Source organism: Carlito syrichta, unplaced genomic scaffold (assembly GCF_000164805.1).
Source record: "Carlito syrichta isolate Samal-C Ts95f unplaced genomic scaffold, Tarsius_syrichta-2.0.1 Scaffold301780, whole genome shotgun sequence".
Classification (NCBI taxonomy): domain Eukaryota; kingdom Metazoa; phylum Chordata; class Mammalia; order Primates; family Tarsiidae; genus Carlito; species Carlito syrichta.
In genome coordinates this window covers 545,862-571,923 of record NW_007245876.1, presented here as the reverse complement: position 1 = coordinate 571,923, position 26,062 = coordinate 545,862, and the positions used below count along the sequence as shown (strand labels likewise).

Below are 26,062 nucleotides of genomic sequence, written 5' to 3'. Positions count from 1 at the left end.
AAAAGCCTTTGGAAAAATCTCAGGATACAAAATAAATGTACAAAAGACAATCGCATTTCTCTACACCAATAATAAACAAACAGAAACCCAAATAAAAAACTCAGTTCCATTCACAATAGCCACAAAAAAAATGAAATACCTTGGCATCTTCCTGACCAGAGACGTGAAAGACCTTTACAATGAAAATTACAAAACACTGCTCAAAGAAATCAAAGCCGACATGAACAAGTGGAAAAATATCCCATGCTCATGGATCGGAAGAATCAACATTGTGAAGATGTCCATCTTACCTAAGGCAATCTACAAATTCAATGCAATACCCATTAAATTACCAACAACATTCTTCTCAGACCTAGAAAAAACAACACAGGAATTCATATGGAAACACAAATATCCAAGAATAGCCAGAACAATCCTCAGCAAAAAAAACAAAGCAGGTGGTATCACAATACCAGATTTCAAACTTTACTATAAAGCTACAATCATCAAAACAGCTTGGTATTGGTACAGGAACAGGCATATAGATCAATGGAACAGAATTGAGATTCCAGAAGCAAAACCTCAATTTCTCAACCAACTCATCTTCGACAAAGCCCCCACCACCTACCAATGAGGAGAGGAGAACCTATTCAGTAAATGGTGCTGGGAAAATTGGCTGACCACATGCAGAAGATTGAAACAGGACCCCTATCTATCCCCATGCACAAAGGTTAACTCCAAATGGATCAGAGACCTAAATGTAAAACCTCAGACCATAAGAACCTTAGAAAAGGAAGGAAATACTCTCATGGAAATCGGAACTGGCATCCAATTCCTGTACAAAACCCGAAACCCACAGGACTTAAGAGAGAAGATAGACAAATGGGACCTTATTAAACTGACAAGCTTCTGCAAAGCCAAAGAAACCATCAAGAGAGCAGGGAGACAGCCTACAGACTGGGAAAAAGTCTTTGCCAACTCTAGGTCTGACAAAGGCTTAACATCCTGGATCTACAAGGAACTGAAGCGTACTGAAAAGAAGAAAACAAACAACCCCATTATAAAATGGGCAAAAGACATGAACAGACACTTCACAAAAGAAGACATTCGAGCAGCCAACAAACACATGAAGAAATGCTCAACCTCACTAATCATCAGGGAGATGCAAATCAAAACCACACTGAGATACCACCTAACTCCAGTCAGAATGGCAATTATCAACAAGTCAAAAAATAACAGCTGCTGGAGAGGGTGTGGTGAAAACGGAACACTTCTACACTGTTGGTGGGAGTGTAAACTAGTGCAACCTCTGTGGAAAGCAGTGTGGCGATTCCTAAAAGCTCTAAAAATTGACCTTCCATATGACCCTGCAATCCCCCTAACTGGGAATATACCCTGAAGAACTCAAATCACTCTATAAAAAAGATACCTGCACACGTATGTTTATCGCAGCATTGTTCACAATAGCAAGAACCTGGAAACAACCATGCTGCCCATCAAAAGAGGACTGGATTAAAAAAATGTGGTACATATACACGATGGAATACTACGCAGCCATAAAAAAGAACAAAATCATGAATTTCGCAGCAACCTGGATGGAACTAGAGTCTATAATACTGAGTGACCTCTCACAAAAACAAAAATCCGAATATCACATGTTCTCACTCATATAATGGACCTTGAACATCCAATGCAATACTATGAGAAAATGACTGATGGTACTGGGAAACTATGGGGGGGAGGGGGATGGGATTAACAGTAGCAAATATCTGTCGGGGGATGGGAAAACACTTCTTATCTACAGGGTGCCTGAATGAAACGTCATTGTACACCTAATCCTTAACTGTACCCCACAAAACCATAATAAAAAATACTGATTAATGAAAAAAAAAAAAAAATTCATAGAGTATAAAGTCCCCATTCCATACCCTTCCCTAGACGTAGTCATTGGTAACAATGTGTTTTTAATCTTTTCACGTTTGTTTTGAGACATTCATGTGTATTACTTTATTTGTATTTAAATAAGATCATATTATATACTTTCATGAATCTTTTTTTTTATCCTGCAGCATGTTTTCATCCCATAAGTTCTACCTTGTTTTTTTTTCACCACTATATTCCACATTGTAACTGTACCACGACTCAGGTAACCATTTCTCCACTGACAGAGCATAATGCCCTCAAGGCTTATGCACGTTGTAGCACATATAAGAAATTTCCTTTTTTACTGACTGGCTACTAATATAAACCAAACCAAAGTGTTTGGACTTGCAACATGCTCCTAAAAGGAATAATCTGTGCCATACTTGGCCTAGTCCAATGTTAGCAATTCCATGCCATTGAGGCTACATCCTGTGTGAGACTCAGTTTCTTGCCCCTATATTGAATGATATGGCTTTGCACATGTGTCATCTGTAAATACCACTAACTAGATTTCCCTCTGAAGCTAGGAAAACAATTTTTCTCATACGACTCAGCCTCAGCCTGAGGCTGATTCAGTTTGAAGAGCTGAATCAGGGATGTATCATTATTTATGTAGCATAACCTCAACGATATTTCCTGGGCCTAAAAGATTAAGAATACCGTTGTTGCAGGAGTAACAGATGTGGGAGGAGAGTCAAACAGAGAGCTTCCACTATCAGCATCATCTTCAAAGAGGAGAGACATTCTCTGGGTCTTCTTTTGGCTATACAAACAAACAAAAGGTCAAATTAAAAGCAAGTGTGATTTTTAAAAAATAAAATCAAATAAAAACAATATTCCTTCTAGTTTACATTTACAGGAACCTGCCTACCACCAAAGCACCCAAATGAGTTGACCTTACACAGTTGAAAGCAAACAGGAAAGACCTTTGAAGTAGGTGAAATCTGTCTCTAGCAAATCATCACTCGCATGTTGGAGTCCAGGAACTTTCTCATGTTGCCCCTTTTCTGCTACTGTTCAGAGTAAATGCACTAGCTGATAGCTCTGTCAAGGCACACAACACCCTTACCATTCACAAGCACAGCATTCTTTCTCACCACTTCCTGTGGTACAGGAAGAACCAGAAAGTTCTATCTATTTCCACGGTGATCAGGAAGGCAGTTGCTGGCAGGCCTAGGGCCAGCTTCAGGAGGTGACCCTGTAGCCTGACTTTTATTTCTTTTTTCTTGGTATCTTTACTGAGACATAATTTATGAACCATAAAATCAACCCTTTTGGTTTCTCCTGGTACAGGGACCTATGCTCCCCACCCTGCCACATACTAGATACAGCCCAAAGGTGGCCCTCCTAGCTTCCAGCAGGTTAGCTGTCTGCCGGAGAAGCAAGGGGTGCTTCAGAAGTCAGGGGAAAAAGCAGCATCTTTTTTTTTTTTTGAGTTGGAGTCTCACTCTATCACCCAGACTGGAGTACAGTGGCCGCTCCCGGCCACTGCAACCTCAATCTGCTGGGCTCCGGCAATCCTTCCGCCTCAGCCTTCCAAGGAACTAGAACTGCAGGCACGCGCTACCACGCCTGGCTAATTTTTGATTTATTGTAGAGATGAGGTCTCACCAAGTTGCCCAGGCAGGTCTCGAACCCACGGGCTCAGGCAATCCACTCACCTCAGCTTCCCAAAAAGCACTGGGATTACAGGCTGAGCCACACAAGCCCAGGTAAAAACAGCATCTTTATATAAATCTTTCAAGATCCAAAAGTTAATTTGTATTTATTTGAGAAGTTTAGGCAAATCAGTATTCCAAAGGCTAGAGACAGGTTCAGCCAAGCAAGGCTTTGGATATCCCAGCTTAGCAACATGCTCATTGATTCACCACTAACTAGGAGACTCCTATTTCTAGGCCTCAGTTTCCTCAGTGAGTTGGTAAAAATGCACTAACCTTTGATTTGATAGATTGCAAATTCAGTAGTTCTGGTAATTCGTCCAGAGGGGGACACGTTACTATGATTTTCCTTTGGCTCAGAATAAATGAAACCTTGTTGTTACAACAAGAAAAGTCAGATAGCCAAAAACAAGATAATCATATTTGACCTCCGCCTGAATGACCCTGTAGGTTGTGCTGTGATGTCTAGCTCTCATGGGTAAAGCCTGCCCTGGAAGATAGTGGCAAAGAGATCCATCCTACTGGCCTTCATATTTGCATTTCATGTTTAACCTCTGGTTGGAAACAGAAAGAGCTTCCCCCTTTAGAGATGAGAACAATAGAAGGCTTCAAATTGAAGAGGAAGAAAAAAATGGAGATTGAATCTTAAAACTGTGACTTGAGGAGAAATCATTTGTTCACAGTCAGTCCTGTGTCTTTTGACCTCTGATTATGAACCCCACTCACCACCAAGTTAAGATGCATTGGTGACCATGAAGATTAAAAATCTGGCATAAGATCTCATTTCCAGAAAGCAGATTGAAGAATATCAGAAAGAAATTATTCAAGTTGTCCTACACAAGCAGCTGTGAGAAACTTTTGTGCCAAAAATGGAACTCCTTCTAAACAGTTTTCCTTGTTCTCATTTGAAAGGAGAAAATTCCACCTTATTAGCATTTTGAACTTTTATGTATCATCCCATTTAAAAATTCTTCAGACTCCACTTGAGCAGTCTGAAATGCAGCTCCCTGTCCAAGTGCCTTGGAGAACTCACAGCAGCATGCCTTAATCAAAAGAAGTTTTTCCAGCCCTTGGACATTATCATTAGCCACATTTAGAACAGTGGTTACCATCCAAGACCATCCTATCTTGCAACACTGAATTCCCAAGAGCAAATGCACATTCCTCTTGAGCTCTGCTGCTTCTGTATAAATAGGGCAGCTGCTCTCTGCACCATAGAATCACATGATCTGAGGACCATTCATGGAAAGCTGCTAAATAGTCTAGTCTGGAAAGTCTTGCATAGAGCTTTGCATGGAACAAACAAATAAGATTAAATTGAGTTCAGTTCCTTAACTTTCTAAAAGCATAGGGCTTAGACTGCAAACTTCCTTGGGCTTTCTCTGTGTATGTGTATATGGTTTTATAATCATTACAGCATCTCTTAAGATCCAGTGCCCATGGAAACTTTCCCACATGCTGTGACTCTGGACTCTTATCACTGTTTTTGGAAAGCAGAGCTCTTCCACCTGATAATAAGAGCATGTGGACCAGTCTAAATGTCTTTCCTTTACTCTGATGTTTTTAAATAGTCAAACTTCAAGAAACAATTTGAACAGGTTTCTGCTGCCTATGTGTTTGTGAAAATGTATTTGTATTTAGCAGCCTTCCATATTGTATTCAACTTGTTTCTGTAACTCCTGATTCATTTTTTTCCTCGACACTATTAATAAAGAAAGAAATTAAAGTAATACAAAAAACAACCCTTTTAAAGTGCACAACAGTGGTTTTCAGTATATTCACAGAGTTATGCAAATATCACCACAATCTAAGTTCACAACATTGCCATCACCCCAGGAAGAAACTCCATGCCCATGAGCAGTCAGTCCTCATTCTCCTTCCCTCTAGCCCCTGTCAACCACTAATTTACTTTCAGTCTCTGTAGGTTTACCTATTCTGGACATTTCACATAAATGGAACCACAGAACATGCGGTTTTCTGTGATTGGCTTCTTTTAAGTAATATAATAGTTTATGTTCGTTCACGTTCTAGTATGTATTACTACTTTATTCCTTTTTATTGCTGAATAATATAGTACACTATATGGTTGTATAACATTTTGCTTATGTAGTCATCAGCTGACAGACATTTGGGCTGTTTTCTTTTCTCAGCTATTAAGAATGATGCTGAAATAAACATTAATGTGTAAGTTTTTATATAAACATATGTTTTCACTTCTCTTAGTTATATACACAAGAGTGAAATTATTGGGTTTTATAAAAACATAAAACCAATTGGACAACTCTGTTTCAACATTTTGAGGAAATGCCAAACCATTTTCCAAAGTGGCTGTACTTTACATTCCCATTAGCAATGTATGAGGGTTCCAGCTCCACATCCTTGCCTGAACTTATTATTATAAAGCTTCTTTTGGGATATGATAAAAGCTATGAATTATTTCCCATATGCAAAACTTTACAGACAACTTCAGGAACAATGGGAAGTAGAAGAAGTCTGAAGCAGAGAAAGCACTACTGAAAGTCAGCTATTGTGCATGGCTAGAAGGACTCAAAAATGAGACATGTTTCAGATCATTAAACTTATGACCTTGTGTGGGAATGGAGAGGAAGAGGCGCACATGTAAACAGATAACTTTAATACAATGTAGAAAATGCTCAGCTACAGCGTGGTCATGGAGGGTGGGGGACAAGGTGGGGAGCCCCGTCTGCTCTGGACTCTCATCCTATTTTTTCTCTTTTTTGTATGTTTAAGTTAGGGAAGGCTTCCTTTTTTTTTTTTGAGTGTCACTCTGTTACCCAGGATGGAGTGCAGTGGCATGCTCATGGTCACTGCAGCCTTGACCTGCAGGCTCAGGTGATCCTACTGCCTCAGTCTTCCAAGTAGCTGGAACTACGGGTGTGTACCACCACGCTTGGCTAATTTTTTTGGTTTATTGTAAACACAAGTTCTTGCCAAGTTGCCCAGGCTAGTCTCAAACCCCTGAGCTCAAGCAATCCTCTCACCTTGGCCTCCAAAAGTTCTGGGATTACAGGCATTGAGCCATCATGCCAGCTGGGAAGGCTTCTTAATGAGACTTACAATGAGTTTTGAAAGAAGCTGGCCCAGAAAGATATAAAGAAGAGTGCCCCAGAGGAGAGAGCAACAAAAACACAGGAAGGAAATACTACCCTTGTATTTACGATGATAAATGGAAACATTTGTATGCTGACAATATACCAGCTATTGTGCTAAGCATTTTGCATTGAGATTTCATCACATAATTTCAACAGCCCCATGCAAGAAGTACTTATTTTTTAACACATGAAGCAACACAGAAGTTAGGTAACTTGCCCAAGGTTATTTGGACAGGGACTGGCAGGACCAGAATTTAATATCAGGTAATGGGATTCTAGAGCCTAAATTCTTAACCAGAGGCCAAAGAAACATCAAAGCATAAAGTTACAGGGGTCAAAAGTAGAAATGGTGGCATCTGAAAAGATCACAATATTTAGAGATGGAAATCTTATAAGGTATTTTGAATCAGCACATGAAGCTTAATCACATTAGCATATAGGATTTATATGACCAATCCACTGTCTCTTATGCTACTACCATTCAGTTGAATTTCAAACTAATCATTTAAAGCTCTCAAGAGGAAATAAAAGTATTTGCACAGAAGTTATTCTGAACCCATAAACTAATCCGGTAGCATGTCCCAACATCAACCACAACCCATGCTCACTCTGAATAGCCTCCTAGCTTCAGTTCAAGTATTCATATAGATGATCACCTAGACCAGCTAAGGGTTATCAACACCTAGTGGGATACTGCACTGCTTTGCAGTCACGCATCCTCCTAACAGGATGTTTTCAATGCTGAGACTTCTATCCAAATGACAAAATTTAAGTAACTCAGACAAAAATCAAAAACAAAAGATAACAAACTATACTTAAACCCCAGACAAATTAAAAAAAAGATATGTTAAGATTTTTTTTAAATGACAGGGAGAAGAAATCAAGTAAGTATCCATGAAGAGAAACATTTCCTAGTACTAGAGGAAAATACTTTGTAAGTGAAAAGCAAAGATGTTCTCATTTGCATGACAACTAGGTGATCAACAATTAGCAATCATTTGAGAAACCATCTTGTGCATCAAACACCTTTTCTTGTTACCGCAGACACTGAGTTCTTTCAATGACTATCTCACCTGTCCTTAGCAATAGCAAACAGATCATCTTCATCCTCTTCCTCAAAAAGACTGGTCTTTTTCACAGCCTTGGCCTCTTGGCCCCGGATGGTCCCAGAATCCGTGAGTTCTTCTTTTGACCTGCTGTCAGATGCTGAGCTGGTCTGTGAATCAGTAATATTCCACTGGTCCTTAAAACATAAAATACATATTAAAAACCCAATGGCAATTTAGATTATGTAATGTGGGGAGTAAAACAAAATTTTTTTTTGCAAAAAAGTATGCAGTTTTAAAAATGTAGTTTAAAAAGGTATGTAGTTTTTAAAATGTTTAAACAATTAAGCTTAGTGTATCACTCCCGAAGAAAGCTCATGTCCAAGACTTTCCTTTGAACTCAAATCTGGACAGCTATGTTCTCTGACTAGACAGAGCTTCTCATGCCTTCCTCCTCCACCTTTTGCCATCATGTTTTTCCCATCTATCATTCTGTTCTGTTAGGACAAGGGACTTGTCTATTTTAGGAGATCAATATTAATTATAGAAGGGATAAGAAAGAAGAGGAAAGTGAAAAAATCAAGAACTCTCAACTTTAGAGAAGAATGTTATTTTAATTTAAAAATCCCAAAGCAGACTGCAATAATGTATAGAAAGCTCATGAAACACACATGTAAACAAGACACAATAAAATTTGCTAGTAAGGTTGGGCGCAGTAGCTCACACCTGTAATCCCAGCACTTTTGGAAGCCAAAGCAGGAGGACTGCTTGAACCCAGAAATTTGAGACCAACCTGGGCAACATAGCAAGACCTCATCTCTACAAAAAAAAAAAAAAATTAGCCCAGGATGGTGGTTACAGCTACTCAGGAGGCCATAGTTACAGCTATTCAGGAGGCTGAGGTGGAAGGATCACCTGAGCCCAGGAGGTCACGGCTGTAGTGAGCTGTGATTATGTCACTGCATTCCAGCCTGGGCAACAGAGTGAGACTCCGACTCAAAAGAGATACCAAAAAACCCCAAACTGCTAACAATCCTTATACCACAAAATTCTGAATCTGGCCTTTAGAAAGTATTTGAGGAATTCCACCCAGCTATGCTCACACATTCAAATTAAGGAATTTGCAAGCACTTGCTCAAGTGATCCTTGGTCTCTAGCATCTACAGCTTTTCAAATCAAAGTGAGGTCCACAAGCCAGCAGCAGATTATGTAAATCAGCACTCCCCACCCACTTTCTAAATTAGAGCCTGCCTTCATAGAGTTCCCAGGTGATAACTTCAACCATTAAGATTTGAGAAGTGCTCCTCTAGAGCAGTGATGTTCAGCAGTGACTAAATACTGGAATCCAATAAAGAGCTTTAAAAACGTCCAAACTAATTAACTGAGAAACTCCAGAGGTAGGATCTGCTGTCTAAACTCTACATAAAATCCCCCACGTGATCCTAATAGGCAGCCAAGGTTGAGAGTCTCTGTTCTAGAACCTCTGTTATCTTTATTCTGCATGTCCTTTTGCGCCCAGATTTAGACATTTTTATTTTCCCTGAACCACTATGGTTCTCTCGTAGGAACAATTCCACTGATGTCTGGCTGTGGAGCAAACAACCACTAATAATGCTAAAAAGAATACAATGGATAATCCACCATAAACTCATATATTTGAGCAGAAAAAACAAATTATATTTATTTTAGGTTGCTTTCAATAAAAACATGAACATATCTATGATTAATCTATTTACTTTGTACTCTCTTAAGCTGCCTACAATGTTAAAATAAAGAAAAAGTATTATAATACAGGAAGATTGTTAATGCTCAGGATTTTTAATATCATATTTAAAGTCTTTTTTCTGCACAGCTAAATTTGATTCATTACTACTTAATCTGATTTAGTTAGCTGCTAAAACATATTCAGTATATTCACTACTGATTTTGCAAATATATATCCAGATTACAAACAGAAACATTGTTAAGACTTCTTAAAAAAAAAGTTTAACTTGCATAGGATACTCCTACCATGCCCAGCTGCAGTTCTAAATTAGTAAAACACAGCAATCATTTAACAAGATACTATATGGCTGACAGGATATAGGATATGCTAAAAAATTATACACTGGCATTTGAGAAAACAGAAGCAGAATGATCTCTCTGACATTCCCAACACCCTTCTTGTCTAAAGCAGGCCATAAAATAATCCTCTGAACTACCTCTATGGATTGGGGCATAAGATCTTCATTCCAGAGGTATTCTCCATATATCAGAGAAAAGGAATGTCCTTATTTGTAAAGATACAGAGAGTAATCTGAAAATACAAGTCTTGCTAAATTCGCACAGTATATTACCATTAGGTCATATCCCTTTTATCTAAACATGCTTCTCTACAACTATCCACTTCTTCATCAGACTTAGCATAAAATACACACAGTTTTTCCTATTTCTCGTTTCTGAGTCTTCATTTCTGAAGGTTCCATGTCACCAAAAACTTATCTTAAATAAACACGTATGTTTTTCTCTTGTTAATCTGTCATTAGTTATGGGGCTTCAGTCATGAACCTATGGATGGGTGAGGAATCTTTTCTTCCCTACAAGGCCTACTCATTAGCATTAGTATATACTATTGTTTGGGAGCCATACTTATCCCCAACCATTTTGAAAATATTAATCTTTAAATTAATATGTTACACTAAATACTTTTTTTAACAAATTATAATGTGAACATCGTCGTTGGTAACTGAATATCACTAGTTATAAACTAGGTAGAAAAATAAAATGTTTCAAATAGCTGTAACTTCAATCCCATCAAAAAATCTCTCATTTAGAAGAAACTTTAACCCACCTCCTCATCACTGCTGAACAACAAGGCAGATGCTTTCTTTTTGGAGAGCTCAGAGGGTTTTGCTTTCTCTTGACTCTGTGTTTGTAGAGACGATGTCCGTTTCTTAGCAACCGTAGCCCCAAAAAGATTATCCTAGAAAAAAAAATGACAGAAAGGTATGACAACTCCATACACATAAAACAGAAAATGTAAGATGATCTCCCAATCAAACTGTTAGGGAATAATTCTCCAGTCAGGTGCAAAATATCATACCTGGTGGGGGGAGAGGGAATCACAAAATGCTAGCAAATTCCACTCTACAGCCTTTTCTCACTGCATTCTCTACCTACAAGAGGGAAAGAGATTACCAAAGAAATTGAAGGCAGAACACCTGGGAGGGAGAAAGAGGAAGGGAAACGTATGGATAAGGTCACAGAAGTACAAGGAGTACTGGGCTCATCCAGTCTCCTGTGGGTGATGCCTCTCTGCTTTCCACAGGGGCCTAGAGCCTGCAGTAGGCATGGGCGCCCCTGCATCGGCTGGCAACTCTCACCTCTCTTTCTATGAATTAGAAACCAGAGCAATAAATAAAAAAAGAGAACTAGGGGGCTATCTCCACTCATTTACAGCTAAGAAAGACACACACCTGGGATGAAGAAAAGGAATGATTTGTATCTCTAGTCAATTTTAAGAGACAATACAAGCCAGGAGCAGTGGCTCAGCCCGTAACTCCAGCACTCTGGGAGGCCAAGGTGAGAGAATTGCCTGAATCCGGAGGTTCAAGACCAGCCAGGCAACTTGATGAGACCTTGTCACTACAATAAATCACAAAATCTAGCCGGACGTGGTGGTGTGCATCTGTAGTTCCAGTTACTTGGAAAGCTGAGATGGAAGGATCGCCTAAGCCAGCAGCAGGTCAAGGCTGCAGAGGCTGTGAGTGTGCCACTGCACTCCAGTCTAGGAGACAAGAGTGAGACTCCAACTCAGAAAAAAAAAGTGGCAATGCAAAGTTAAGAAATAGACTGCTAAATAAAACCGCTGGCATACTAAAGATTGATTCTTCTAAGCACAATGGCATTTGTAAATTCTTGTGTAGTCAAGCACTCCAAAAGTTATCTATTAAGGTGTTTTTACTAAGGTAATGGGAACAAAAGCACCGGAGGGTCTGTGCCTGAGTTAGGATGGAAAAAAACACTCTTTAACAACTTACAACAGCAGGTGAACAGTCCTGAAATGTAAAGACAGAATAGGGAGCATTTAAGGAGAGCGTGGTAAGGTAGGAAAGGCCAGGAGAATCATGAGCTGGTGTCCAATGGGGATAAATGATAAGAACTCACATTCACTATGCACTTACTATGTGCCAGGCACTGTGCCAAAGGCTTTACACTAGTTATTTGCTATAGCTGGCACAAGGTCTCTATTCACTGTTAAGCCGCATGAGATTAAGAAAGATTAAGTTATTCGCCCAAGGTCCCTAGTAAGTAATGGAGCTGGGATATGAACCCAAGGGTCTGAAGTCAAGGCCCATAAGCTCAGTCACTGCACAGTACTATATAAGGGTTAAGGTTTGGTTTGTCTGCTTATTTCTCTCCCCTACTTTTAGAAAAAAAAAGGCAAGGTAAGAACATGGCTACCGTCTCCTTTCCACTCCCAAGAATGTTCCAAGACATTCTTGAAGATCATTGGGTATAATAAGGATTCACCCTCTAAAAAGTACAGCAGGCCCTTGAACAACATGGGTATGAACTGCCCAGGTCCATTTAAATGTGGATTTTTTTCAATAAATATACTGGAAAATTTTTTTGGATATTTGTGACAATTTTAGGAAACTCAGACGAACTACACAGCCTAGAAATATCAAAAAATTAGGAATGCATAAAATTTATATAGTTGACTGTTTTATGTTATCGGCAAGGCTTCTGGTCAATAGTAGTCTATTAGTAGTTTTAGGGGAGTCAAAAGCTATATGCGAATTTTCGTTCAAGGGTCAACTGTACTTCTCAAAAAGCAGATTTTTTAAAAATAAAATTTGCTGGGCGCAGTGGCTCAAGCCTGTAATCCCAGAACTTTGGGGGGGCTGAAGTATGAGGACTGCCTGAGCCCACAGGTACAAGACCAGCCTGGCAATGGAGACTCCAACTCAAAAATAAATAAATAAGTAAATAAATAAATAAACAAGAGCTATAGGCCAGGCACAGTGGTTCATGCCTATAACCTCAGCACTTTAGGAGGCCAAGGCGGGCGGATTGCTTGAACCCTGACCAGGCTAGGCATCATAGTGAAACCTTGTCTCTACAAAAAAAAAAAAAAAATTAGCCAGGTGTGGTAGCACATGACTGTAGTCCCAGCTACTGAGGATGCTGAGGTGGAAGAATCACCTGAGCCCAGGAGGTAGAGGCAACAATGAGCCAAGATTGTCATAATCTGCCTAGGTGACAGACTGATACCCCAGCTCAAAAAAAAAAAAAGAAATCTATAAAGCTTTCCACAAGAATTAGGTCAAGAGTCTAAAGTCCTCTCATTTTACAGCTAGGTAAACTTAAGGAAGGAGTCACTAAAATAAAAACAGAAATATTTTTGTTATTTGAGCCTCAAGTAGCCTGAATTCTCTGTCACCTTTTTCTACTGTATAAGCCTCTCTGGCTATAAAGTTACATCAACAACAGTTTTCTATTAATCTAAAAGTTAATTATCCAGTGTTGTAATAACAATGTTACCTCTTCATCTTCATCATCAAACAGGGAGACCGTCGTGGGGTGCTTGCTAGATGGCAGAGATGCACCTTTTACCTTACTCTCATTTTGAAAAGAAAACAAGTCCTGTTGGATTGAGATCAAAGTTGCTGGTTAACAGGGGATTTCAGTTTTTTAAATATCAGGTCAATATAAAACACTAAAGACTGGGATATGAAGGCTGCCATGTATCTAGGTTTCTTTCATGAGAGAGAAGGTAGTTCAGACAGAGTCCTTAAAGGGACAGGCCTCAGAGTCTGCCCAGGGTGTGTGCAATTCAAATGCCTGACTGTAAGAAGGAGAGCCACAGAATCCAAGTGGCTACAAGGAGCCTAGAAACTTCTGTATTCCCTCCCGCATGATATGATATAAGGTAGGAAGTTTTCTAATCAATGTCCTACCGTGCTAAGAAAAAAAAAGAAAGAAAAAAATGGCTTCCTTTTTTTTTTTTTGTCTCAAGAATCAGAGAGATTAAACAGAGTCAGTAAAGGAAACTGAGGCTAGATTTCCAAATTACTGGCTCTACAACTGTTTTATTTAGTAAGATTATGACAGTCCTAAGATTATGAGAGTAATTTATTAAATAAATATAAATTAATTTTTATTTTAAAATGTTTGCTATTCTACTTGAACTATAGCTGCAAGATGTTGCAAATCAGGAGCAGACCTGCTAGATTCCAAGAAATTTTCAAATGTTGTATTAGAAAATCTCAGCCTATCCTGCAAAGAGGGATCTGCAAATTGAGCTGTGTGAATTAGAAACATGTAATAGGACAGCTAATCCCTTGGGAAAAGAAACTCTAATACATAAGAGCCAGACAATTAAATAAAACAAGAACATATTTTATCAAACCTTTTTGGACAATTTTTTAAAATAAAGAATCAGTCTAGTCCTCAAATACAGACCCAATGAGCTTACCAACTGAGACCTCTACTCAGCACAGTGGTTTTCACCTGTGCTCTACAGAGTCCCATGAGATTATTTAGGTAGAAGAGGCCACACAGTGAGCTCCAGGCTTCCTAAGCCCCTCCTGCATTTTACATATTGGCAAAAGAAAGGACTCTGTTGCTTTAAGAAAATAAAAGGATACCAAAGCAAAGAGAAAACCAAATTTCAATGTCATGCTTTTGGACCCTTAAATTAATACTTTACTTGAAATGAAAAAAAAAGACATTTCCATTAACTCAAACATGTCTCCCAAAACGACTTCACAGGGCAAACTTCAACTCCACTGAAGTTGAAGTCTGAAGTTGAACTTCAACTCTGGGATACCAGAGGCAGGAGTGAAAAAGCATTTCTTCTGGTTCAAAGCTTTATCTACCTCCTAGACTGCCTAAGAATCCTGACAACATCCAACGAAAACATTCACTCTGTGATGGTGCACATGGGGTAAAGTCTTGGGTGAGACTTTTTAAACAAGTCTGCAAATTCATTTACATTCCTACCATCAAGAAGTGAAGTCTGAGCGTGGGGACTCACACCTGTAATTCCAACCTTTGGAAGGCCAAGGCAAGATTGCTTGAGCCCAGGAGTTCAAGACAAGCCTGGGCAACATAGCGAGACCTTGTCACTACAAAAAATAAAAAAATTAGTTGGGCATGGTGAAGCATACCTTTAGTTCCAGCTACTGGAAAAGCTGAGGCAGGAGGATTGCCTGAGCACAGGAGGCTGAGGCTACGGTGAGCCCCGATCATGCCTGCTACACTCCAGCCTTGGCAACAGAATGAAGAAGCACTCCCCCACTCCCCTCAAAAAAAAGAAGTGGAGTCTACGGTCTCTACCCTTAAACCTAGGTGGGCCTTTGTGACTGCCTTCTGCCTTGATCAATAAATGTGGCAGAAGGAACACCACTGATTTCCAAGACCGTGACACAGAAGGTCATACGGCTCTACCCAGCTCTTTCTCAGAAGTCTCCCATGTGGCCCTGAGCTACCATGTAAGAGTTCCGGCTTCCCTGAAGCTGCATGCTGGAAGGCCACACAGGGTTAGAAAAGGAATATCCCAGGGGCCCCAGTCACCAGGCACCAGACAAATGGATAAGCTGATTCTCAGTCAAGTCACTTTCAGAAACGAAGAGACCCTCAGTGACAATGGCCTAGCTGAATCTAGTCAACCTCTTAAAACTATTGGTGTTTTAAACAACTAAGTTTTTGATGTGACTTTTTTCACAGCAATAGTGAGAACACCTTGCAAGTCACTGGAATGGTTCACATTTAGTTTTTTCATGTAGTTGACAATTACTGGATGACTTAATACATGCCAAGCACTAGTATTAGAGACAGGGTGTTAGGGATACAAGCAGGAAATGAAATGTTCCACCTTCATGCAGTTTACCCTAATTGGGGGTAGAGACAATGAATTGGTAAATATACACTGTACCCGTGACATGTGCTGTGGTGAACAATGAAATAGAAGAAGGGACAAGGAGTGCAGTGTGCTGCCACACTTGCTGTTGCATGTAGGTCATCCAGGCCTCACAGACAATGAAGAAGCAAGACATCCAGATTCTGAAAAAAGCATTCAATGGAGCAGCAAGAGCCAGTGCAGAGACCCCAGGATGAAGGTGTGCAAGTGGCACATGGGGAGCATGAACATAAAAAGTGCAGAACCCATCACACTGTGCCTCATAGGTCAGGAGTGTGGCTTAACTGGACTTTAGTTAATTCCCATCCTTTGTACCCTAACCTTCAATGAAGTATAAGCTCAAAGGTATTGTTTACTTTGAGAGTAATCACTCTACACCCCCAAAGTGTTACATGTTCATCCTGTCTGTGAGTGCAAAATCCAACCATGAGATCCTAAAACCTAGAGTCCAGTTTCTTGAAATTACATGTAAATTTCTGCAATATCCACATATTTTTCTGTGAAGGGGACTTATTACTTCCCATTACATTCTCATACAGGTCTCCAATCCCCTAAAAGGCTAATTTAGAATTCCTATAAGGATCTAGGCCAGAGGGAGTCAGTAAAAGTAGTGAAGCTTTTGAGTGCTGGTTCTGGTGCTCCTAAAGGGATCAAGGCAATTGCCTGTTAGCAGTCACAAGACAAAAGGCTATAACAGAATTCGTACCCTATGGCACCAAGCCATAGTGAGAATGTCAGTAAAGGAAGCAGCATGGTGACTTCCATCTGGTACAAGTGCCTCATCTCGTGGACCAATAAGCAGCCTAAACTATGTGCTTCCTGAAGAGAAAATATTTTCCTTCCATGAAATGCAATAGATTCAAAGCCACGTGAAAAGTACTATAAACATATTGCTTTCTAAAGACCATATGTTCCCAACTGGACGTGGTGGTTCACGTCTATAATCCCAGCACTTTGGGAGGCCGAGACAGGAAGACTGCTTGAATCCAGGAGTTTGAGACCAGTCTGGGCAAAACAGTGAGACCTCGTCTCTATTAAAAAATTAGCCATGGCTGGCAGCACACACCTGTAGTCCCAGCTATTTAGGAGGCTAAGGCGAAAGGATTGCCTGAGCCCAGGAGGTCGAGGCTGCAGTAAGCCATGATTGTGCCACTGCACTCCAGCCTGGGTGACAGAAGACTCTGATTCAAAAAAATAAAGACTGTATGTTTAGACAATGAATGTAAGAACTGAAGTACTTAACAAAAAGTCTTATATTTCTACTGAGAAAAATCTGTTCAGAAATAGTTTTGAATGCCCTATCCATAAATTAATATCCATAAAACTAACAATGAAGAAAAATAATTCCATACCTCGGAGTCCTCCTCATCTGAAAATAAGCCTTTCTGAGTCTTTGTTTCTGACGAAGGTTTGAGATTTTTGCTGGAAGGTAGGGTAACCTTTGTTGGGGGAAAAAATTGAAGATTAAAAATAAGATATCAAGAAATGAGGGTTTACTCAATCATCCATTCAGATAATGAACTGAGTCTATGCTGTGGTAGGCATCAAGGTAGGCACCTGGGGAACCAAAACGCCTTGGACCTTCAGTGTGTATAAAATTCACACAAAGAAGTATCACGAGAAAGAATGTAAAAATTAGTATAAGTTAGGAAACAGAAAAGAAACTACTCTGTGAGAAAGTAGATGGTTCAGGACAGACAATGCATAGAAATAGGGGATGATACAAGCAAGGATGCTCCAGGCCAAGGAAGCCATGTAAGAAGAGAACAGCAGGATAAAGCAGAAGCCACATCTGGTATATTGAGCACCACATTATACAGTGCACTGATGGGACATGTGCAGTCAGAAACAGCAAGGAAAGGCAGGTTGCAGGAGAGCCTACCAGATTCTGAATGCTGGGCCCAATGTAGTCAGCAGAGGAAAGTCAGGGTTTCACAGGACATGACACGATGGGACGTGCTTTAGATAGAGGAGGGACAAGTTGGATAGGAGAGCAGCCAGAAGGGCTTTAAGACTGCTGGGCATGCGGCCACTGGCCAAATGCAGGTCAATCTAAGCCATAAAAAAGTAATAATAATGGCCGGGCTCGGTGGCTCAGCCTGTAATCCCGTACCTTTGGGAGGCTGAGGTGAGTGGATTGCCTGAGCCCGCGGGTTCGAGACCCGCCTGGGCAACTTGGCGAGACCTCATCTCTACAATAAATCAAAAAAAATTAGCTAGGCGTGGTAGCACATGCCTGTAGTTCCAGTTACTTGGAAGGCTGAGGCGGAAGGATCGCCGGAGCCCAGCAGGTCAAGGCTGCGGTGGCTGGGAGTGGCCACTGCTCTCCAGTCTGGGCGACAGAGTGAGACTCCAACTCAAAAAATAAATAAATAAAAATAATAATAATGATAGTAATGGATCATCATACATTAAATAAATAATTCCATGATCCCAAAGTGACAATAAAAACGCAAGGAAGGAAAGGAAGAGAAAGTTCTATTCAGACGAACACCAGTCAATAAATGTAGAAGAAATGTAGGATTTGAAAAACATCCTTTTGTACCCACTAACAGGAAAATTGGTTCAGGAAAACATCATCAATGGATGTTAAAACCACTAAGCTAAAGACTGGCAAAGAATAGATATTTACACAGTGGTGCCCAAGTACCACTTTAGAGATCAACTTATTAATGACAGAACAGGGCACCTTTCCAATGAAGTGGTGTGATTGGCACCATATTAACCAAGTAACAAAACTCCATCACCACAGAGGAGACAGTGCACCTGATGTGTCTTGAGAGGGGATACAATGGAAGTGCACAACCTTGCCTGCCAGTATTCTTGCCAAAAATACTTGACCTGAATCTAATAGTGAAATACAATCAAGCAAATTCACAATGTAACACTCCACAAGAAAATTGCTTTAGATTAAAAGGAGATCAAAGAGACAGGACAACCAAATGCAATGCAGACATATTACCAAGATCTTGGGTTTCTTTAAATATATATAAATATATATATGGGTTTCTTCAAATATATATATATATATATATATATATATTTTATTTTAAAAGGCCGGGCACAGTGGCTCACGCCTATAATACCAGCACTTTGAGAGGCAGAGGCAAGAGGACTGCCTAAGACAGTCCTCCAAGTTCGAGATCAGCCTGGGCAACTTGGTGAGCCCTCATCTCTACAATAAATCCCAAAAATTAGCTGGGCATGATGGTGCATGCCTATGGTTCTAGTTAATTGGAAGGCTGAAGCAGAAGGATCGCCTGAGCCCAACAGGTCAAGGCTGCAGTGGCCATGAGCATGTCATTGCACTCCAGCCTGGACAACAGAGTAAGACACCTACACAAAAAAAAAGAAAAGAAAAGAAAAGACATTTGGGGGACAAAAGAGGAAACTGGAATATGCACTGTATGTGAGATCATTTTAAGTCAGCATTTTATTTTCTGGGTGTGATTTTACAAAGATATTTTGGGGAAAACTGGAACAACATGAATATGGACTGGATATAACAGTCTATGATAGAATTACTGTTAACCTTATAGCTGTTGATAATGGCATTTTGGTTATATGGGAATCTTTTCAAGATATGCTTAATGAAATATTTAGGAGTAAAATGTCACAATGACTACATGAAAACAGTTCCATGCAAATAGTTCAAATAACTAACATGCAAATAGTTCAGGAAAAAATTTATATGTAGTAGGCTTCATATACATAAAATGTTTGGCAACTGTAATCCCAGCACTTTGGGAGGCCGAGGCGAGTGGATTGCCTGAACCCGCGGGTTCAAGACCCGCCGGGGTAACTTGGCGAGACTTCGTCTCTACAATAAATAAATAAAAAATTAGCCAGGCATGGTAGTGCACACCTGTAGTTCCAGCTACTTGGAAGGCTGAGGCGGAAGGGTCGCCGGAGCCCAGCAGATAGAGGCTGCGGTGGCCGGAAGCGTGTCACTGTACTCCGATCTGGGTGACAGTGAGATTCGGACTCAAAAAAAAAAAAAGTTTGACAAAATCCTAACAATTGCCAAATCTGAGTGGTAGTTACATAGGTGTACCCTTCTTTCCACTTTTTATTTGAAGTTCTTGAATGCAAATATGGAAGTGAACAATATTTTCTTTTGAGTTCTACCTAAATTAATAAGATGCCCCAGATCAACACTTCTTCATTCATTCTTTTCTCCTGCTCACCTTTTTTTCTGCTCTTTCTTTACTTTCTTCTGTCTGATTCACAGTAGCTTTTTGCAATGCCCCTGATTTTTCTTTGAACAGATCTCCTTCTTCCTCATCAAATATACTAGCAGTGGATTGGACTTTACCTTTAAAAAGATATCAAGGCACAAAATTACACTTACGTCAAAAATCCTACCACAAAATTCATAGATTAAAAACTCTTTCCTATCAAAGAATAAATAGAAAGGTATGTCATTTCTTGATTAATTACAAATAAAAACACTCTTCCCTTAGAATTTTTCAAAGAACAAACCATCAGATCAGTTGAAACACAGGACAGATGGTTTAATCATCTGACTGACAAACGTATCAAAGCAGCAGCATCCTATGCTTACAGTAGCTTGGACTGGCCTAAAAGGTAAAGAAACCTACAGGAAGAAAGATCATTTGAGAGGGCTTCTAAGTCAACCATTCAAGGAATCTGAGAAGTGAGGGTTGGCTCCTGCTTTTAGAAAATCAAACTATACAGAAGCAAATAAAAGCAAATACTGAAATCCTCTCATAACTCCTCACCTGCTCACTCAACAAGGTGAAGACAGGAAACAGTTTAAAGTATACATGCTTAACAGTACACAACAGTTTAACAGTATACATGCTTCTAATTCCCCCCAAAGGACATACTAATGAGTTAACTTTAGTTATTCACAAATAAGGTTATAAATTATAAGACATCTTACCATTTGCATTTTCCACTTAATGCACTTAGAAAATCTTCCAAAATCAGCATGCATAGCCCTCATTCTTTTTAACAGTTTCACACAATTCCACTGAATGGGCCAGGCATGGTGACTCACGCTTGTAACCCCAGCATTTTGGGAGGACAATGCAAAAGGATTGCTTGAGCCCAGGAGTTCAAGACCAGCCTAGACAACATAGCATGACTTCACCTCTACAGAAAAAAATCAAAAAATTAGCTTGTTGTAGCGGTGCATGCCTCTAGTACCAGTTACTCGGGAGCCTGAGGTGGAAGGATGGGCTGAGCTCAGGAATTCAAGGCTCCTGAGTCATGATGGTACCACTGTACTCCAGCCTGGGCAGTGAGTGAGACCACAATACATATACACAAAAAAACTCCACTGAATGGAAGGACCACAGCTTACCCTAATGATGAATATTTGGGTAGTTTCCAACCTTTCACCACCACAAGCATTGCTGTACAGAGTGAGGTAAAAGTTACTGAAACAAGGGCACTGACTCATGAATGTCATCATCAAAGAAAGTGATCAACTTATTGGTGATTCTAAACCAGTTCTCAAAGATATCCCCTAAGTGAGAGTCCCTCAGAGCTACAAGAAGCATTACCACCTTCATGCATCATTATCGTAGTTAGCCTAGATTTATGTATTATGCATCCTTTTGTACTTTTTCTAGAATAACATGGCTATTTTTTCCCCTCACACTTCTGCTTCCATCCTTACTTTCTACACCTAACAGTAGAAAAGGAGAGTTAAATCCAGACAGCCTGCTTCTAACCGCATTCTGGTTCAATCTATTCCTAATGTAATCCTTTCCTTTTCCAAGTTGCTGGAAACTGTGAGCACCTTAGTAATCTTTCTCTTCTGGCAAAGCACACAATGAATCTAGACCCACTGAATCAGAGCCTTCATTTTGACAAGAGCCCCTGGAAGATTTATCTGCAAATTAAAAAACAAATGGTTTTAAAGGAATGACTCCCTGAACATACAAACTTATGTTTGAAAGGAGAGTGCCAAGGTGGTCAAGGAATTGAAAACCCTGTCATGCGAGGAAAGGTTAAGGACACCTGTGCTTTTTGGCAGAGAAAAGAAAAGTTGGGAACTAAACAGCTAGCACATGACAAGCTACTCATGCAATTTACTAAGGACTGCTGGAATAACGTATGATTAAAACTTTCTCCATAATTCTAAAGGTCAGAACTAGAAATTTTAAGCAAAGTTATAGGGGAAAAGATTTCAGCTCTCCAAAGGAAGATAATCTTAGTAATTAGTTTCCAGAGCAGTGAAGAGTGGCTCATGAAATAGAGGCCTGCAAATCACCATAATTATTTAAATACAGACGAGACAATTCAATAACAGGAATGCTTGAGAAGGGATTCTGGTACTACAAAACACACAGAACTAGGGGAGCCTATGTCCTTTTTAAGCCAATATTCTTTTTCGGGCTAAATTCCCAGAAATAGAGGCTATAACAGGTACCTGTTTTGGAAGGTTTGCTGCAGGATGCTGTGAAAAAGTCATCGTCGTCATCATCATCATCAAAAAGGCCAGCAGGAGCTGGGAGGTAGGGGCTCTTCCCTGGAGTGGGCTGCTCAGGCTTCTGGGGTTCCTTCAGTGATGGAGCAGAAGCAGCACCAAACACATCAGTGTCCCCTGTGGATGAGGGAACAAGTCAGCCACAGCTGAGCACTAGTGTGGGCCTCTTGTCTTTATGGAAAAAAGCAGATGGGTGCGGTGGCTCACACCTGTAATCGCAGCACTTTGGGAGGCAGAGTTGAGAGGACTGCCTGAGCCTAAGGGTTTGAGACCAGCCTGGGCAACTTGGCAAGATCTCGTCTTCACAATAAATCAAAAAATTAACTGGGCATGGCGGCATGTGCCTGTAGTTCCAGATACTTGGAAGGGGGAGGTAGAAGGATTGCCTGAGCCAAGCAGGTCAAGGCTGCAGTGGCCATGAGCATGCCACTGCACTCCAGTTTAGGTGACAAAAAAAAAAAAGAAGAAAATGAAAAAGAGCAGAACCATCCACCAAGAACTTTTTAGTCTCAGTTCATCCACAAAACACACTAACAGGGCCTAATAACCTCTATCCTTTACTGGTAGAGAATGTCTCACAGTGCAGAATCACTGGTCACCCAAACACAAAAAAGTCCAAGGTCACTGATTTTTAGGAGAATAAAAGCTAACAATAGCAAACAAGCTGTTTCTATAACCTAGATGACAACTTAAACAATAAAAAAAAATAGTATTTGTATTGTTTTTGAAAAGTAAAGCCTAAGTTATGGTACCTAAAAATACAGAAACAGCTCCTGCTGGGATTTTCTTTCCAGGTTTGGAGGATGAAGACTCTAGAATGAGAAAAAAGGGGATAACCATTTTACAAAGAAAGTAACTTCCTTGTTAAACCCACCTTCCTGAAATATGTGCAACATACCACATGGCTAATAGGAGACCTTTTAAAACTAATTCTGCTGGGCATGGTGGCTTATGCCTATAATTCCAGCACTTTGGGAGGCCAAGGTGGGAGGATTGCTTGAGCCCAAGAGTTCGAGACCAGCCTGGGCAACATAGTGAGACCTTGTCTCTACAACAAATAAAAAAATTAGCCAGGCATGGTGGCACATGCCTGTAGTCCCAGCGATTCAGGAGGCTGAAACAGAAGAATCTTCTGAGCCCAGGACATTGAGACTGCAGTGAGACATGATTGTGCCACTGTACTCCAGTCTGGGCAAACAGAGTGAGACCCTGACTCAAGAAAAATAAAAATAAAAATAATTTTTCCTAAACAAGTCATTTAAAAATTCCTTAGTATTCTCTTCTCTACCAATGTCAAGACTTTTTTCTTGGGGTGAATATAATCTGAGCTGTGAACCATGGAAAATCATGCTGACTATGGTAAAGCAACAGCAGTGGGGTTAGCTGGGGAGGAGAAGGAAGATGGCAAGACAGCTGGGGAGGCAGGGATAGCATGACCAGGGCTCCCCAAAATGGTTCTAGCTCTACCCATTCCAATTTGATGAGAATAAACAAGTAAAAAGAGCAGCAAAAAGTGAGACATCAGTGAAAAAAATGAAGACAATAAGAACAAAGAGAGGGAAATTAGGCAAGTTACTGATGCCAAAATGTGAGGAGCAGAAACTGGAGGGCAGCCAGGTGGGTCGCCAGCATAGCAAGCAAGAGGAGGGGCTTCTGAGACCCCCAACTCTGATGACATGTACCTAGAAGGCTGAGTCACTTAAAATAACTAATTCCCAGGAACTACCACAAACCTAATGGAATGAAATTTGTTGGTTTAAATATATGTATGCAGCCAGGCTCAGTGGCTCAGTCTATAATCCCAGCACTTTGGAAGGCTGAGGCAAGTGGATTGCCTGAGCCCACAAGTTCAAGACCAGTCCAGGCAACTTGGCGAGACCACATCTCTACAATAAAATAAGAAATTAGCCGGGTTGGTAGCGCATGCCTATAGATACGGCTACTTGGAAGGCAGAGGCGGAAGGATCGTCTGAGCCCAGCAGGTCGATGCTGGAGTGGCTGTGAGCATGACACTGTATCCAGTTAGGGCGAGGGAGTAAGACTCCAACTCAAAAAATACATATATAGGTAGGGCACAGAGCCTCACGCCTATAACCCCAGCACTTTGAGAGACTGAGGTGAGAGGACTGCCTGAGCCCAGGGGTTTGAGACCAGCCTGGGCAACTTGGTGAGACCTCATCTCTACAATAAATCAAAAAATTAGCTGGGCTTGGTGGCACGCGCCTGTAATTCCAGCTACTTGGAAGGCTGAGGTGGAAGGATAGCCTGAGATCAGCAGGTAGAGGTTGCGGCGGTTGTGAGCGTGCCACTACACTCCATCCTGGGCGACAGAGCGAGATTCCCAACTCAAAAAAATAAATATATGTGTGTATGTGTGCACACACATATACACACACACACACATATATACTTACACACATATATATTTGTGCTTTTTAAAAACTACACAGATAACTGTGATACACACCAGGTTGGAGAATTATTAGTCCCCAACTTATATGCAGAATGTTAGAAATATTTCTTCAAACTTCATTAAATTGGCCGGGCACAGTGGCTCATCCCTGTAATTCCAGCACTTTGGGAGGAAGAGGCAAGAGGATTGCCTGAGTCCACAGGTTTGAGACCAACCTGGACAACAGACTTTATTTATTGTAGAGACCTAGTCTCTACAATAAATCAAAAAATTAGCTGGGCGTGGTAACACATGCCTGCAGTTCCAGCTACACTGAAAGTTGAAGTGAAAGGATCACCTGAGCCCAGCAGGTTGAGGCTGCGGTGGCCAAGAGCATGCTACTGCACTCCAGCCTGGCCAAAAGAGTGAGACTCCAACTCAAAAAAGAAAAACTTCATTAGATTAAAAACAACCTCAACTTCAACTCTGCTATAGAGTACTTTTCCCATCTAACTTTTTATGAAGTATCTCCTAAGAAAAAAGCAACCTGTGATGTGGGTTCATAGATGGTACTGTTTTTTTCCAAGACATGAATTAGTAAAGATAAACTGCTTTAAATGGACAAAGATAAAAACAACAGCTTCTTGCTTAACAGAGAAATAAGGCGTAGGAACAACTTCAGGCTGCCATCTCCTAATAAAGAAACTTATTTGAACTCTTTGCTCCAAAAAACAGAGGTGGCCCCAATCCCAGCTTACCTTCATTACCGGAAGCTGGAGTTTGCCGTTCCTGAGGAGCTTCCGTGAAGAGGTCACTCTGGTTGTAATAAAGTACATGACAACGAATTCAAAAAAGCAGGGGAAAGTGTAGCTGCATTTGAAAATTTCCAAGGAAAAGTAACTTACAAAATTTAAATCTACATATTTACTGTTCTGGCAGAAAATCAGTTGCAAATTGAAAGCCACGGCAAAATCAGACCCTTAAATAATCTAGGCCTGTCTAGGAATTAAATACAAAGATGGAAAAAGACAACATATAATCAACTAGTCAAGTAAATTCTTCACTATTAACACACTCACATCCTCTTCTCACCTAAGAAAGAACATCAGGATACAGTATTTGTCACTGTGATTCTCAGTTTACAATATCCCCCAAAATATGAAAGTACAACCAACCGCCAACTGAGAAACCATTTTTTTCTCCACTAAAGGCAAAAAGTGTATTTCTTTCCTGGACCCATGACACAGCTACAGAAAGCATTGCTGAGTACTACTGACTCACCTCCTCCTCCTCATCATCAAAAAGTCCCTTGCCTCCACTGAACAGGCCAACTCTAGAGCCAAATGGGGAGAAGTCCTCGTCAGTCAGCTTAGGGGGTGCGAATAAGTTATCCTCTTCATCTAGCAAATGGAAAGCAAGGTTTTGCAGGGAGTGTTAAAGATGGTTTTGGAACCCAAATACCCAGGGTTGGCTTCTATACTTCCAAAACTGGCATGGAGTTTATCTAACCATATTTAATAAGGGCAATCTGATGAATTTAAAAAAAAAAAAAAAAACCCACTCAACAGTCCAATGAAGACCTTAA

The 26,062-nt window shown here is 40.4% G+C and overlaps 1 protein-coding gene across 2 annotated transcripts in view; it reads right to left on the bottom strand.

Moving 5' to 3' along the window:
- Nucleotides 1-26,062, bottom strand: part of LOC103257519 (WASH complex subunit 2A-like) — a 68,967-nt gene that overhangs the window by 20,083 nt on the left and 22,822 nt on the right. For both annotated transcript variants that reach the window (XM_008055219.2, XM_008055221.2), the window contains 10 exons: nt 25,759-25,877; nt 25,236-25,293; nt 22,838-22,897; nt 22,029-22,202; nt 19,813-19,940; nt 16,978-17,064; nt 13,246-13,347; nt 10,550-10,681; nt 7,747-7,916; nt 2,563-2,665 (listed from right to left, as the gene is read on the bottom strand). In XM_008055219.2, coding sequence (XP_008053410.2) covers nt 2,563-2,665; nt 7,747-7,916; nt 10,550-10,681; nt 13,246-13,347; nt 16,978-17,064; nt 19,813-19,940; nt 22,029-22,202; nt 22,838-22,897; nt 25,236-25,293; nt 25,759-25,877 — 1,133 coding nt within the window. The remainder of the gene's footprint in view (nt 1-2,562; nt 2,666-7,746; nt 7,917-10,549; nt 10,682-13,245; nt 13,348-16,977; nt 17,065-19,812; nt 19,941-22,028; nt 22,203-22,837; nt 22,898-25,235; nt 25,294-25,758; nt 25,878-26,062) is intronic.